This window comes from Triticum dicoccoides, chromosome 6B (genome assembly GCF_002162155.2).
Source record: "Triticum dicoccoides isolate Atlit2015 ecotype Zavitan chromosome 6B, WEW_v2.0, whole genome shotgun sequence".
Lineage (NCBI taxonomy): Eukaryota > Viridiplantae > Streptophyta > Magnoliopsida > Poales > Poaceae > Triticum > Triticum dicoccoides.
The window spans coordinates 74,521,625-74,535,713 of record NC_041391.1 but is presented as its reverse complement, the minus strand read 5'-3'; the positions used below and the strand labels follow the sequence as shown (position 1 = coordinate 74,535,713).

The 14,089-nt window shown below is 46.3% G+C and overlaps 1 protein-coding gene across 1 annotated transcript; it reads left to right on the top strand.

The window, feature by feature from the left end:
- The first annotated feature begins 5,957 nt into the window (after positions 1-5,957).
- On the top strand, positions 5,958-12,024 carry LOC119322856 (putative HVA22-like protein g). The gene is made up of 7 exons (XM_037596392.1): positions 5,958-6,177; positions 8,488-8,530; positions 8,621-8,719; positions 8,806-8,862; positions 8,952-9,015; positions 9,091-9,294; positions 11,136-12,024. Exons 2-7 carry the CDS (start codon positions 8,496-8,498, stop codon positions 11,541-11,543), a joined length of 867 nt encoding a protein of 288 aa, XP_037452289.1. The 5' UTR covers positions 5,958-6,177; positions 8,488-8,495; the 3' UTR covers positions 11,544-12,024.
- The last annotated feature ends 2,065 nt before the right edge of the window (positions 12,025-14,089 follow it).

The following is a 14,089-nucleotide window of genomic DNA, read 5'->3' as shown; positions in this document are numbered from 1 at the left end:
TCGGGCAACGTCAAGGCGCTGAGCGTCCCTCCGACTCTGGCCAATCCAGGTGGGACTCACCCCACTGCGTTTGGCCATCCACCCGTGGAGCACCACGACCTCCCCCCTTCCCATAGACAGTTGGAATGCCTCGGCGGCAGCATGCCCAGGTCCATGGCTGATGGTGCAAGCCACCACTGCCTCATCCTACATCCACTGAGCCACGACGGGATCCGACCTCTGCTCATCCCCACACTCTCTCCATCAACGACGGGCATACAGTAGAATAATCACAGCCGTTTGGATCTAGAACATGTGGCATTAAGATAGCTAAATAGCAAATATCTTTTTTATAAGGAGTTATATATAGGAGTTCGGTTAAGTCCCACCGCTATCTTAACTTCTCATTTTTTAGGAGTTAAGATTTTTTTTGCGGGTGAACTTTGTATTACTCAAGTGGGATAAATGCCATGATCTGCATTACAAAGCTCAATAACTTCTGACAAGACAGAGTTAAGCCAAACAACAGTTCTACTCTGAGTTCTAGCAAACTTAGCCAAAAAATTGCTAACACTATTCTGAATACAATGAACAAGACTAAATGTAGTTCTACGGAGGTTCCTCAGATGCTTGATTTCCTTCACCAGTGAAGAGAAGATCGATCTATCAGTTAACTCATCAACGATCATGCTCACAGCTTGTCGGGAATCCATCTCCACATGGATAGGAAACTCCGTTCTCTGAATGGCAAGTAAAAGCCCCTCCGTACATGCACTAAGCTCCGCTTCCAAAGCGTGTCTGCACGAGAAATGCTCTATGCATGATGTGTAAATGGTCTAACCCATATTATTCCGGAGTACCATACCAGCTCCCGCACTTCCATCAACTGACCAAGAACCATCTGTGTTGAGTTTGGTCCAGCCCTCCATTGGCAACACCCATGGAATGTGCCGAGGTGTAGATAATATCACAAGTGGTTTATATAGATGATCATAAGAGACCACTTGCTGTCCCTTAAACATATCCTAATCAGAGTATTTCAGTGATAAGAGCGAGTCCATGTAGCTCATCAGGAAACGCTTGGACACTTCCATCAACAATGGATCCTTTTTTATGAGTCACTTCATTATGGTTATGCCATACCCGCCACAGTGTCATCATTAGCATACCACTATCAATCTCAGGGAGTGGATGGAGCGCCTCCAATACCATTCAGTACCCGTATTTTTCATTTCCTCCAGCTGTGGCAAACGCCAAACAGTTGACATGCATTCCCACATTGCACCACAAAAGGGCATTTACATAATGCATGAAAAGTATCTTCCTCTTCCCGCTCGCAGATTGGGCAGATTCCCGAAGTTTCTAAGTTACGTTTATTCTTGTTTTGCCAAGTTGGGAGAGAGTTCACTGCTGTACTGCTAGAGGTACAAAACTTTTCCAAATAACTTTCCAACAGGTCTGATGTCCATTCGGGGCTGAGCTTGAAGATTCCGCAGTAGATATGTATGTCTCTTCAAAGGCTAAGGTATATGCTGATTCGACTGAAAAAACACCATTTCCAGCCGGCCCCCATGCAAGCACGTCCTCGCCTAGCCGCGGCGATGCTCTTATTTTCAGAATCTCCTGCACATCACATGGTAGGAAGGCTTCCTGGAGCAGATTGTAATTCCATGATCCATTGTCGCGTAGAAGCTGTGACACAAAACGGTACCTGCATGTACCCTGAACTGAGATTGGCCTATATGAAAAGGGCCTAGGGATCCAAGCGTCCCTCCATATACGAATACTCCTTCCGTTCCCAACTATCCATATTAAACCTTTCTTGAGCAAATCTAGGCCGTGACTGATTGCAGTCCAAGTTGAGGAAGTATTGCCCGAAAAACCCGTGTCCTCCAGCTTGCCGTTTGAGGAGTTAAGATTTGAGGGAGCATTTGAAAAGTCATATAGTGGTGTTTCAGTTAGAAATGCCCTAGGAAATTTATATTTTCTTTTGCGAGGTACTATTGCACAATGTACATAATCTATGTGAAAATCCAACTCGGTGCCCAGGCTCATATGCTCCCGCTCAGAAAAAATCAAAACAAATACTAAAAAAATTCAAAAAAATATACATTTTTTGTCTGGTAGATAATTTGATGCGTGATGTCAGCTCCAAATTTCAACTCATTTGGACATCTGAACAGCTCTCGACAAAAAAGACAAATCAGGAGGGGCCATGCGCAGGTGCAGATGAGCCACACACACAAAAAAGGATTTTTCTAGTTTTTCTTTGATTTTTTTATGAGCGCAGGTGCAGATGAGCCTGGGAGCAGAAATTTCGCGTGCTAATCTATGTCCTTTTCAAAACAAGTGTAAAAATACTTCGTATACTTTCTCCGTTTCAAAACAAGTGTCAACTTTGTATTAAATTTGAGGAAGGGAGTACATTTTTTCATTTATATCAAACTTTACGATGGTACTAGTAGTACATCGGAAAGTTAAAACGATGCTGCAGCACTTGACAAGTCGTGTCGAAGGGAGAGAGGGGGGGGTGTCAAACGGGCCGGGATCCCATCCCCTCCTCCCGGCGTGCACATATTCCTTGCCCCTCGCACCCAAACACAGCACAATTCTTTACTTAACCTCGGCGCGCTCTTATCCACCCGAGGACACCCACTGACACTGCGGCCCACCGCACCCGAGCTAGCCCGACTTCGCACGGGTACAAGAGCCGACGCGTGCGCGGCACCCCTCCGACCCCCGCAGACCAGAACAGCGCCGCATACCTCCGACCCCTTCCATCCACCCGAGCTGACAGCAGCAAACTAAACCCAGCAGACAGGTGGGACCATCCCAGGTCCGGGCCCATCCATCAGCGTGGCACACGGGTAGGCCCCACCGTGAGCTTGGGACACTATGTAGCGGTTTCTCACGGTGATTTCCTCGTCCCTTTTCTATCCCCAAACCCAAAGGCAAAGCCCTCTTTTGAATTCCCTTCCCCTCTCCTCTCGGCCGCCTCGTCGCCGACCCGGCCCGGGACGGAGGCCCCCTCCTCCCTCCCGGAACCTTCTGGAAGCTTCCGCGGCTCCCTCCCCTGCTCCGATGAGGTCCCGCGTCGCCGCCGCCGCCGAGGGCCACCACCTCGCGCGCTTCGACCCGTTGCTTGCATCGGGAGGAAAGGTATTCGTTCCCCGCCCCACTTTGCTTGGATTTGGTCCTTCTGTAGGGGCGGCAGTAGCGGCGCCGCCCCCTCCCCGTTCCGTCTCCGCCGGGGGTTAACTTCTCCCCGCACACGCTATGGATACACTATTCATCCCCTCATCCCCCCAATGCATAAATCAATTTTACTCATTTTTTCAAACAGAATGTTATGATCAGTATTAGTGAATGATTTACCTTTGAAAGTTTTTGGAATTTCCAGATTCTGCTTCCTCTTGTAAGCAGCAGCTTTTTCCATGATATTCAAATTGCCATGCCCCCTAGTAGCAGGTTTCTGAACCAGCACAGGCCTCCACTTGGTCTTCTCAGCTTTTGCCCTTGGATCCTGATCCTGATCAAGGGTTTCCAGCAAAGATCTTTTCAGAGATATGTTTTGAATGGCTTGTACAACTTCAGGAGGAAGAGTTTCAAGTTCATCACCCTTGGAATCCTCTTCCTCGGACTCAGAAAAGTCAACAGATTTAAGTATACTCTCACAATACTCCATGCTTTCAAGCTTCCCTCCAGAACTGGTGATCCCCTCAGCAATCCTTACTAGTGGCTTGGATGGAGTGGATTCCATCAAAGTAGAAGGACAGAAATCCTTAGATTCAGTTCCTTTTTCAGTTACAAGATGTTCTTCTTTATCAGCAGCAACACACTCCAGGATAAAGGTTTCATGATCAGAGTCAGAACAGAACATGTCAGCTTGGGGCCCTTTCTGTTTATTCTTGCTTTGATTAGCTATATTAGCCTTATCTAGCTCATCAATTGCCTCCTCACTATCAAGTAAGTCTTCCAGTCCATCTTTCTAAGCATTTCCACCCTCATCCTCCTGTCCCTCAGCGACACCTTCTCCTTCTATTTCTTCATCATCCTCAATATCAATAACAGAGTCAATCCCACCAACTTGCTCAAATCCCTCCGCAGCAAAGCCCAGTAAAAACAACTTCTTCTTCATCTCAATGAGCCTCTCAAATGGGATCTTTGTGGGGTCCCTACAAGCAATTTTTATTCTAACATTCTCAAAGAAAGTCCTGAACATGCCATTCCAGCCTACATCAGTCAGTACCCCAAACAAAGAAGCAATCTGAGCAAAAACTTTCCATGTGCACCATTTAGGAGGAATTCCTTCAATCAGTACCCAAGCCTCAACAAGTTCTCCAAAAGGTTCACATGCCCCCTTCCGCTCAGTAAGGGCCTGTTCGGATGTCCTCCCGCTCCACGCTTTGCAAAATTCTGGAGCGGGAGCTGAGCCGAACGGAAAAGCCCCGAGAAGCTCGCTTCGGGAAGCTGAGCCCAATCGCAGTGTAAAAATTCGAAGCTGCCTCGACCCAGCTCCACGGAAAAGAGAAACTGGAGTTTGCCCAAATTACAGCCGTATGCCACCGCAAAACTTACCGATTCGTTCCCCTCCCCCAAATCCTATCGCTAGCTCTCCCCAGCTCGTTCCCCTCGAGCGGCGCTGACCCAATCCGCCGCCACGCCGTTGCCGGCCGCCGCGTCGTCGCCGGCCGCCGCTCCTTCCCGGCAACAGATCGAGCCGTTCCAGGGCAATCCCCGCCGGTTCCCGTCGACGCAGCCCGGGGAAGGCATCGAAAACGGGCCCACGGGCGTAGGCACCACAGCGGGATCCGGCGCCTGACCACGGCTGCGGTGCCGCTCACCTCCCCGCACCACACCGCCCCTTCCCCTTCCTGCTCCTCCCCTTCGCGCTCTCTTCCTCACCTCGTCGAGTCGCCGGAGTCCGCCTCACCTGACATGTTGGACCGAATTTGGCTGCCTCCAGCCGGCCCAACAGGCCACAGCCCTCCCAGCTGGGCTGCAGCGCTGGGAGAAGCTGCCGATGCTCCCGAACGCTCCTGCGATCGCTAGGTGGAGTTAGAAGCGAGGAGAAGAAGCTGGATATGTGAAGTTTTGAGAAGCAAGAGAAGTTCAGAACAGGCCCTAAGTGTAACAAAAACATCTTGAGGCAATGAGAACCCCAAAGCGCACTTTTTGGCGGTGTAAATTTTACATCTTCAATTTTGGACCGTCAAATTTTGGACCATCTATTGGAGATGCTCTAAATATAGAAGTTCGGTTAAGTCTGTCCGTTATCTTAACTTCTCAGTTTTGGGGAGTTAAAATTTGAGAGAGCATTTAAAAAGTTGTGTGATGGTGGTTCTGTTAGAGATGCCCTAAGTAGTGTATATTTTCTTTTGCGAGATACCACACACAATCTATTCCCTCTTTGCAGCTGGAGCGATCACGGTATATGCACCTACTAATCTGAGTTCAAAATCGCGACACTTATTATGGATGGGGAGTATATTTTTTTTATCAAACTTTACGATATACCACATCGTTAAATCAAAACGATGCCGCAACACTTGACAAGCGTGTCGAAGAGAGAGAGAGAGGGGGTTGTCAGATGGGCTGGGATCCCATCCCCTCCTCCCGGCGTGCACATATTCCTTGCCCCTCGCACCCAAACACAGCACAATTCTTTACTTAACCTCGGCGCGCTCTTATCCACCCGAGGCCACCCACTGACACTGCGGCCCACCGCACCCGACTTCGCACGGGTACAAGAGCCGACGCGTGCGCGGCACCCCTCCGACCCCCGCAGACCAGAACGGCGCCGCACACCTCCGACCCCTTCCACCCACCCGAGCCGACAGCAGCAAGCTAAGCCCGGCAGACAGGTGGGACCATACCACGTCTGGGCCCATCTATCAGCGTAGCACACGGGTAGGCCCCACCGTGAGCGTGGGACGCTATGTAGCGGTTTCTGACGGTGATTTCCTCGCCCCTTTTCCATCCCCAAACCCAAAGGCAAACCCCTCTTTTGAATTCCCTCCCCCTCTCCCCTCGGCCGCCTCGCCGCCGACCCGGCCCGGGACGGAGGCCCCCTCCCTCCCGGAACCTCCTGGAAGCTTCCGCGGCTCCCTCCCCTGCTCCGGCAACAGCCCGCGTCGTCGCCGCCGCCGAGGGCCAGCACCTCGCGCTGCCGGCCCGTTGCTTGCAGCGGGAGGAAAGGTATTCGTTCCCCGCCCCACTTTGCTTCGATTTGGTCCTTCTGTAGGGGCGGCAGCAGCGGCGCCGCCCCCTCCCCGTTCCGTCTCCGCCGGGGGTTAACTTCTCCCCGCACACGCCACGGATACGCTGTTTGGTTGTTTCGGGTATGGATTAGGCTGCGGTTGTCGCGTCCCGTGCCCCGTTCGATTCTCCGCGCTGCGGTGCGCTGCTCCTCCGGTGCCGTTCGGGGGCCGCAACCGCGCGGGGCGTGGCGCCCAGGGGTTGCGAGCCGCTCGCATTTGGAGGGATTTGCGAGCCGCTCGCATTTGGAGGGATTTGCGAGCTTGATGTAGCGGTTCCTCTGCGGCGTGTTGATTCTGGTTTCGCGCTAGGCCGAGGCTGATCTGGTTGGGTTTGCGCGAGGTGCTTTCGGCTGCTCGTTTGAATTGATATTGTACCTGGTGCCTCCGTTTATTTATTTTTTGCTTCCCAGTTCATGTTTAGATTAATTTGGTTGGTCTTCTTCTGAGAGCGTAGGTGTACTTTTGGCTGCTCGTTTGAATTGATTTGTATCGGGTGCCTCCATTCAATTTGCCTCCCAGTTCATGTTCAGATTGATTTGCTTGGTCATTTCTTAGAGCAGAGGAGGTTTACCTTCTGCTGTCATATACTAAAGCAGAAATGTAACAGTAAATTGTTTGGTCTGACTGGGAACAAGTAATTGTCTGGATTTCGCCATATTCTCTGTAGTATTTGTTGTGACAGAATCAAACTCTAGCAGAACGGGCTCATATGAACTTATGATGCTTGATGCACCCCCTATTCTATATATCTAGACCCAACTTTAACAGAAATTTTGTTTGGTCTGGCCAGAACAGGTAGTTGTTAGGTTTCCCCTTTTCAGTGTAGCCTCTGTTATAACAAAATTGAACTCCGCAAAATGGTTTGGTATCACCTATGAACTTATGCTGTTAACATGAATACATGATTGGATAATGCTTTCTAGGCGTGTGGTGGCTGAATTAATTAGCATGATAAAGGCTTGATCTGGCATGCAGTGCCTATTTCCATCCTTTTGTGTTCTGTTTTGCTGATGTGAAGGAGCTTGTGGAAGGCTGTGGCATAATAATGGCTGCTAACCTGTTATAGATTTGACCTCATAGGACATTTATCAATTTTGTTGTTGGAAATTTCCCAACTTCAACAGAAATTTTGTTTGGTCTGGCCAGAACAGGTGGTCGTTAGGTTTCCCCTACTCTGTGTAGCCTCTGTTATAACAAAATCGAACTATAGCAAAATGGTTTGGTGTCACCTATGAACTTATGGTGCTAGCATGTTTGGATGCCGCTTTCTGGATGTTCGATAGCTGAAGTAATCAGCAAGATAAAGGCTTAATCTAGCATGCAGTACCTATTTTCATCTTTTTATGTTTTGCTTCCCAGTTCATGTTTAGATTAATTTGGTTGGTCTTCTTCTGAGAGCATAGGTGTACTTTTGGCTGCTCCTTTGAATCGATCTGTATCGGGTCCCTCCATTCAATTTGCCTCCCAGTTCATGTTCGGATTGATTTGCTTGGTCATTTTCTTAGGGCAGAGGAGGTGTACCTTCTGCTATCATATACTAAAGCCAAAATGTAACAGTAAATTGTTTGGTCTGACTGGGAATATGTAATTGTTTGGATTTCCTCCTATTCCGTGCAGTGCTTGCTGTAACAAAATCGAAATCTAGCAAAATGGACTGATATGAACTTATGATGCTTGATGCACCCCCTGTTCTTATCTAGACCCAACTTTAACAGAAGTTTTGTTTGTTCTTGCCAGGACAGGCAGTCGTTAGGTTTCCCCTACTCTGCGTAGCCCCTGTTTGTTATAACAAAATCGAACTCTAGCCAAATGGTTTGGTATCACCTACTCCCTCCGTTCCGAAATAATTGTCTTTCTAGCCATCTCAAATAGACTACAACATACGGATGTATGTAGACATGTTTTAGAGTGTAGATTCACTCATTTTGCTTCGTATGTAGTCACTTGTTGAAATCTCTAGAAAGACAATTATTTCAAAACGGAGGGAGTATGACTTTATGGTGCTAGTATGATTGGATAAGGCTTTCTAGATGTGTGATGGCTGAAGTAATCAGCAAGATAAAGGCTTAATCTAGCATGCGGTGCCTATTTCCATCTTTTTGTGTTCTGTTTTGCTGATGTGAAGGAGCTTGCGGAAGTATATAGCATAATGACTGCTAGCCTGTTATATATTTGACCCTCATAGGACATTTATCTATCTTGCTTTTGGCAATTGACAACATATGTAATTGATGTTTCTGTGGTGTAGGGGTCAAGATGGTTGTCGGATCATTCATCACCAGAGCTTTAATGTAAGCAGCAATTCAGTTCTTATTTAATCACAGCAATGGTGTGATTCTTGTTTACACCCACAATGTTTCTGCTATTTATCCGTTTTGCAGACTTGTTCTTGGATATGCATATCCAGCTTATGATTGTTACAAGACAGTGGAGCTGAATAGGCCTGAGATTGAGCAGTTGCGGTTCTGGTGTCAGTACTGGTATGTCTTTGACGTCCTTCCATTTTATTTTGGGCTATCATTCTTTGTTTTTGCTTGGTCTCACATGCATGACCATGGTTTTGCAGGATTTTACTTGCAATGCTTACTGTTTTCGAGAGAGTTGGGGATAATTTCATATCATGGTAATGTGACTCATTTGAATTCGGATTTTGGGTGATTACAGTTGGGGGACTTCATCTGCTTGATGGTTGATAGTTCCATTTTCATACAGGTTGCCAATGTATAGTGAAGCAAAGCTGGCTTTTATTGTGTATTTGTGGTATCCTAAGACACAGGTTTTGTTTCCTGCTTTTTGTGTTGCCATAACATGTTATGTCTTATGGCTTGTCTCTAACAAAGGGTTATTCCAGGGGACTTCATATGTCTATGAGTCGTTCTTCAAGCCTTATATCGCAAAACACGAATCTGAGATTGATCGCAATCTTCTTGAGTTGAGGACAAGGGCTAGTGATATTGCTGTTACTTACTTCCACAAGGTTGCAGACTACAGCCAGTCAAGGTTCCATGAAATCTTGCAATATATTGCTTCTCAATCACAAGGATCTCGTTCTCAGGTACTTTCAAAACTTTAAAGCTTGTGTGACAGTCATTTTGTACTGCTATGATGTCTATTTTAGCGAGAAGTGTAACACTACCCACTATATGATGACTGAACTTCTATAGTTTGTACTCCCTCCGTCCCAAAATTCTTGTCTTAGATTTGTCTAGATACGGATGTATCTAATACTAAAACGTGACTTGATACATCCGTATTTAGACAAATCTAAGACAAGAATTATGGGACGGAGGGAGTATATGATATAATCTGGTGGCTTGTTCCATAATGGTAGTGCTATTTAGGTTTTCTTCTATTTGAGCCCAATGTTGTAGGCTGGAGTAGAATTTTAAATGCTAGGCCATGAATTTATTCACATGTTGTATTGATAACGATGTATGTATTGCATCCTACCACCACATGTTTTTTTTAAATGTTAAAATGATCTTAAATTCACATTGATTCCCTGATTTCTAGTGGAAGTTAGAAAAACATGAATAATACCCATTTCTATGTTCCTTTATGCAACACTTCTTTTTACATTCAGCCTCTCGTCTACGAGTGGTGTTTACTGATTTTTTTTTGTAGTTACAATTGGAGTTAAATAATACTCCTATGTTTGGGTAAAAGAAATATAGTATGACGCTCAGAGATCATATATTGCTCCAAAATTTTGGCATATGCATTTACCTTCCATTTATAATAGAGAGAATATGCATCTAATTTTTCCTAGTTCTGAGAATTTCTGTGAATTATCGATAGGTTGGGAAATTTGCTCTGGTCTTCTAAGAGCGCTACTACTGGAGTGTTTTCACACCATATTGTGAAATTCTAGAAATATTTCCCCCTAGTGTTCAGTTGAATATTCTACCTTGCGTGCACTCTAAGAATTTGTGTGTATGTCCTGGTCGCACCCTTTGGAAGAATTTGTGTGCCGCACAAGTTCTGCTATGTCATCAACTCATCACCATGTAGTTGCATTATAACATTATCCCTTTTTCTTTTCATCAGTTAGGGCGCAGTTTAGTCAAACCCAATTGTTCTGCCAAATCAAACTGGCTTACGATTGTACCTGGATTTATCACTATTCAGTAATCTCTGTTGGTATTTGGTAGGAAATGGCATTTGTTTCTCTGGTTTATTTTACAGCTTAGGAGCCTGAGTTGTGGTTAATTGTGGCATTTGCGTGGACAAAATTAGCTAGCAATGATTTTGTAGTATCATGCCATTCATCTACCATACTCCTGTACCAATTTTCTTGCAAGAATTATCACAATAGGATTATTCATGGTGTCCTCGACCTCTAGGTTGCTTAGCTCTTATTTGTTTGGGCACACATACAAAAGCAAACTTGTCTAGAATTACCTTGTCATGCTTGATGCTTTACATATCTTGTTAAAGACAACATAGATATTTGATCGTGTACTGACAGTGATCAAGTTGACGACCTGCAATTTAGTTTTGCTCCATACCTCTGGTACTTCTAGCAAAGTTTGATCTATAGTTCCACATAGTTTGTATCACCTTGCATGAATAGCACTTCCATTCTTGTTACATCCTTTGTTAGAGTTAGTAACCTGAGAAGCACGTATAATATATAATTTCCATATTGGAATGTGATAACTGCTGCACCATTTCGTCATACCATTTGTTAGGAAGGGTTAGGATTATTCATGTACAGAAGTTCTGTGTGCATTTGTCGAGAGTGCAGCATGGGCTTTCTGTTTACCAGTTGCAGGATTCAGAGTCAGATGGTTTTTTAGAACTCATTAACTTACCTAGTATTGTGTGCTTGTGCGTGTGTGTGTCAGTGTCAGCTGTATATGTCTCATGTACTTACTTTACTGTCTCTCTATACAGGCACAGCAACAGCAGCAGCGTCCACCACCTCCACGGACTCGGATGGCGAATCCTGCACCACCACCTGTTCCCGCACCAACGGCACCACCGATGCCGCCACAGGCCGCCCAAGTTCCTCCTACTCCACCAAGGATGCAGGTGCAAGATAAAGGCCCAGTTCCAGTTGCCCCTCCTGGCGCAGTGCCTCCTGTGCAGCAACAAACACCTTCCTGTCCTGGCCCTGTCGCCGGCAACAGCCCCCCAAAGAGTGAAGACATGCTGGTTGATCAATCTGGGCCTTCGACAAGCAACGTGCCACCCCGCCCAACAATGCCTGAAGACGAGGAGACGCTCATCCAGGAGGCTATTCGGTTGACTCGGGGCCGGCTCAGGAGGCGCATGGGTGGATCTGGACCTCCATCCAACTAGCTCTTCTCGCACTTACGACGATGGCAGGGGAAATGCTGGGTTGGTCCATCAGGCATGGCTGAATTTCCTCGCACAGTTGCAAGCTCACGTCCACCTTGTAAAACGATGAATCCTGGTTCCTGTTGTTTCACAGCCCAGATTGTGTATATAAACCCACCCCATGCCAGGGGTAAAAACGCTGGGATGCCAGTGGACCACCAGTTTAGCTAGGCGGTAGCAGAAGATGGTGGTTAAGATGCTCGGTGAAATCGGTTCCAACTTAGTTCTGTCGAAATTCGTTGGTGGTGACTTCGTCTGTATTGGAAAGTGGTTCAAAGGTGAAGTGAAATAATCTTAGGCTGTACCGGGAAGATAGAACCTTCGCCCGCCTCGCATTAGCACGTTCTGTTGCTGCTACATTTATTTAGCTGCTTCTCGAGTTTGGCATTGCATGCCAGTAAGAAAATCTGTATCATTTAGTAGAGCTGATTTTTTCTGAGCCTGCTTGAGGGACAGATGCATTTTATCACCTCTGGCCACCAACAAAGCTTCACTGCCCTTTTCAGGTTCCGTATGCACGCGTGACTTGCATATAATGAAATAGAGTTGCGTAGACTTTCTCAGATTTGCAGTACGCGTTCGCATCTGCAATACTGGATGCATGCTAGGAAATCAAATCAAATATGTTGGAAATATTAGCACCACCTTTTCGATTAATCTAGTTCACGAGTTAACAGTAAGCATATGATTCACAGTATGCAACTCATACCGATAGGTGATAGCTAAACATGTGAGCATGTATAACACAAAGAACAAAACATCTATGTACAGGACATATATGGCTAGCAGATGAACGAGTTAGTAGGGGATGAACAAGTCATACTCTCTGGTTGGCCAGGCAGCGACAGCACAACCTTGACGTCGTCCGTGGCTTTCTTCTTGGCGGCTTTGTCATCGTTCGCCATGGGATCATGCAGGGAAAGTAGTTGAAGTAGAGGAGGACAGAGACGCTCCCCAAAAACCTTATGGCCCTTCTCCCGGGTAGGATCTCGAAGGACGTGGTTTCGAGGGCACCCGCTCTCTTGGCCAACTGTGCATGCGGTTGTCGGGATGGGATCTCTTGGCCAACTGTGCATGCGGTTGTCGGGATGGGATCGCCAGAAGCAGCACACTGAAAGGTACATTTAGATGACGGATAGGGTTACGCGAGGAGAGAGTGTGTCTATCAACTACACTGGCCAACTCTTGCATTATATAGACTGCCAGGTAGGGAGTCATGGGCCTGGGCTTAGGCCCACGATTGTGTTGATGCACGCCAACTAATACAAATAACACAAAGGTGATGCCAATTGTTAGTGTTTACAAGGAAATTAATGATTTCACCATGAAGAGGCGACAATGTCATTTTAGTACATCTAAGCCGCTAGCAGCTAGTGGCCGTCTTGCTGGCTGTGTTGGGACAAACCGGACTACCTCGCTCTCACACTCGCTCGGACATAGGTGGAAAAGAAGAGGGACACAAATATTTCCGGCGCACAAACGCCACATCACACGAACGGCGTCAATTTACTGGGCACATACCCGGGCTCGGCAACGCACCGTGGCATGGCTCATACCGACGCACTTACAACGAGTACACGGGGGCTTTTTTAACCCAAGCTAGCTCCAATGCACACACTCACAAAAGCCAGCCACAATGCTCGGCGCCACTACGCGCGCACACACACTTGTTGGGAAACCGGGTCCACCACGAGGGTGGCGGCGGACACGTGCGATGCGCACGGCTTAGCCCCTTCTGGTTCCACACTTTACGTTAAATGAGTATTTATCTCTTGACCCCTGCCCCTATATAAATACTCGTTTATATAGCTTACCTCGTTAGTTATCATGATTCCATGATTTCATACAATAAATTCGAGTAAACTCGATTTGGTTGTAAGCTCCATGAGAGCATATTCTTTACATTGGCGATTGGATGACATTTATGTCATTCATTTATTTCATTATTTATCCATGATAGTACTCCCTCTCTCTCAGTTTAAAGGGCGTGCGCGTACCCCTAGGTCGTCAATTTGACCAACCTAATATAAATCATATATTATAAAAAATATATTAATATAAAATTCAGATGTTCTATTTTCAAACCGTATAATTTTTGTGTTATATAGTTTATATTAGGGTGATAAAAATGGTAACCTAGGTATACGCGTAGGACTTGTAAACTGAGACGGAGGGAGTATGTCATGTTCCGAAATGTGTGCATTTATTATTAATGTAGCTTGTTCCTCATTACATTAGTTAGATGTTATATTTTAGAACGCATGTGGTGCCCGAACGGAGGAAACGTGCCTTGCCGATAGCGCCACACACACACCATTTTATGAAAAATTGCACTGATTGTCAGACTGATATTTTTTTGGATTCGGCATGTAAAAACTAAGCATACTTGTCTCTTTTTGGCTGTGATAGAGCATGCGATCTGGCGCTGGTGTGATGTGACACACTGTGTGGATCAAACTAAATTTGAATTTCAAATTACCTTTTACTGGCGGACATATATAGGATAG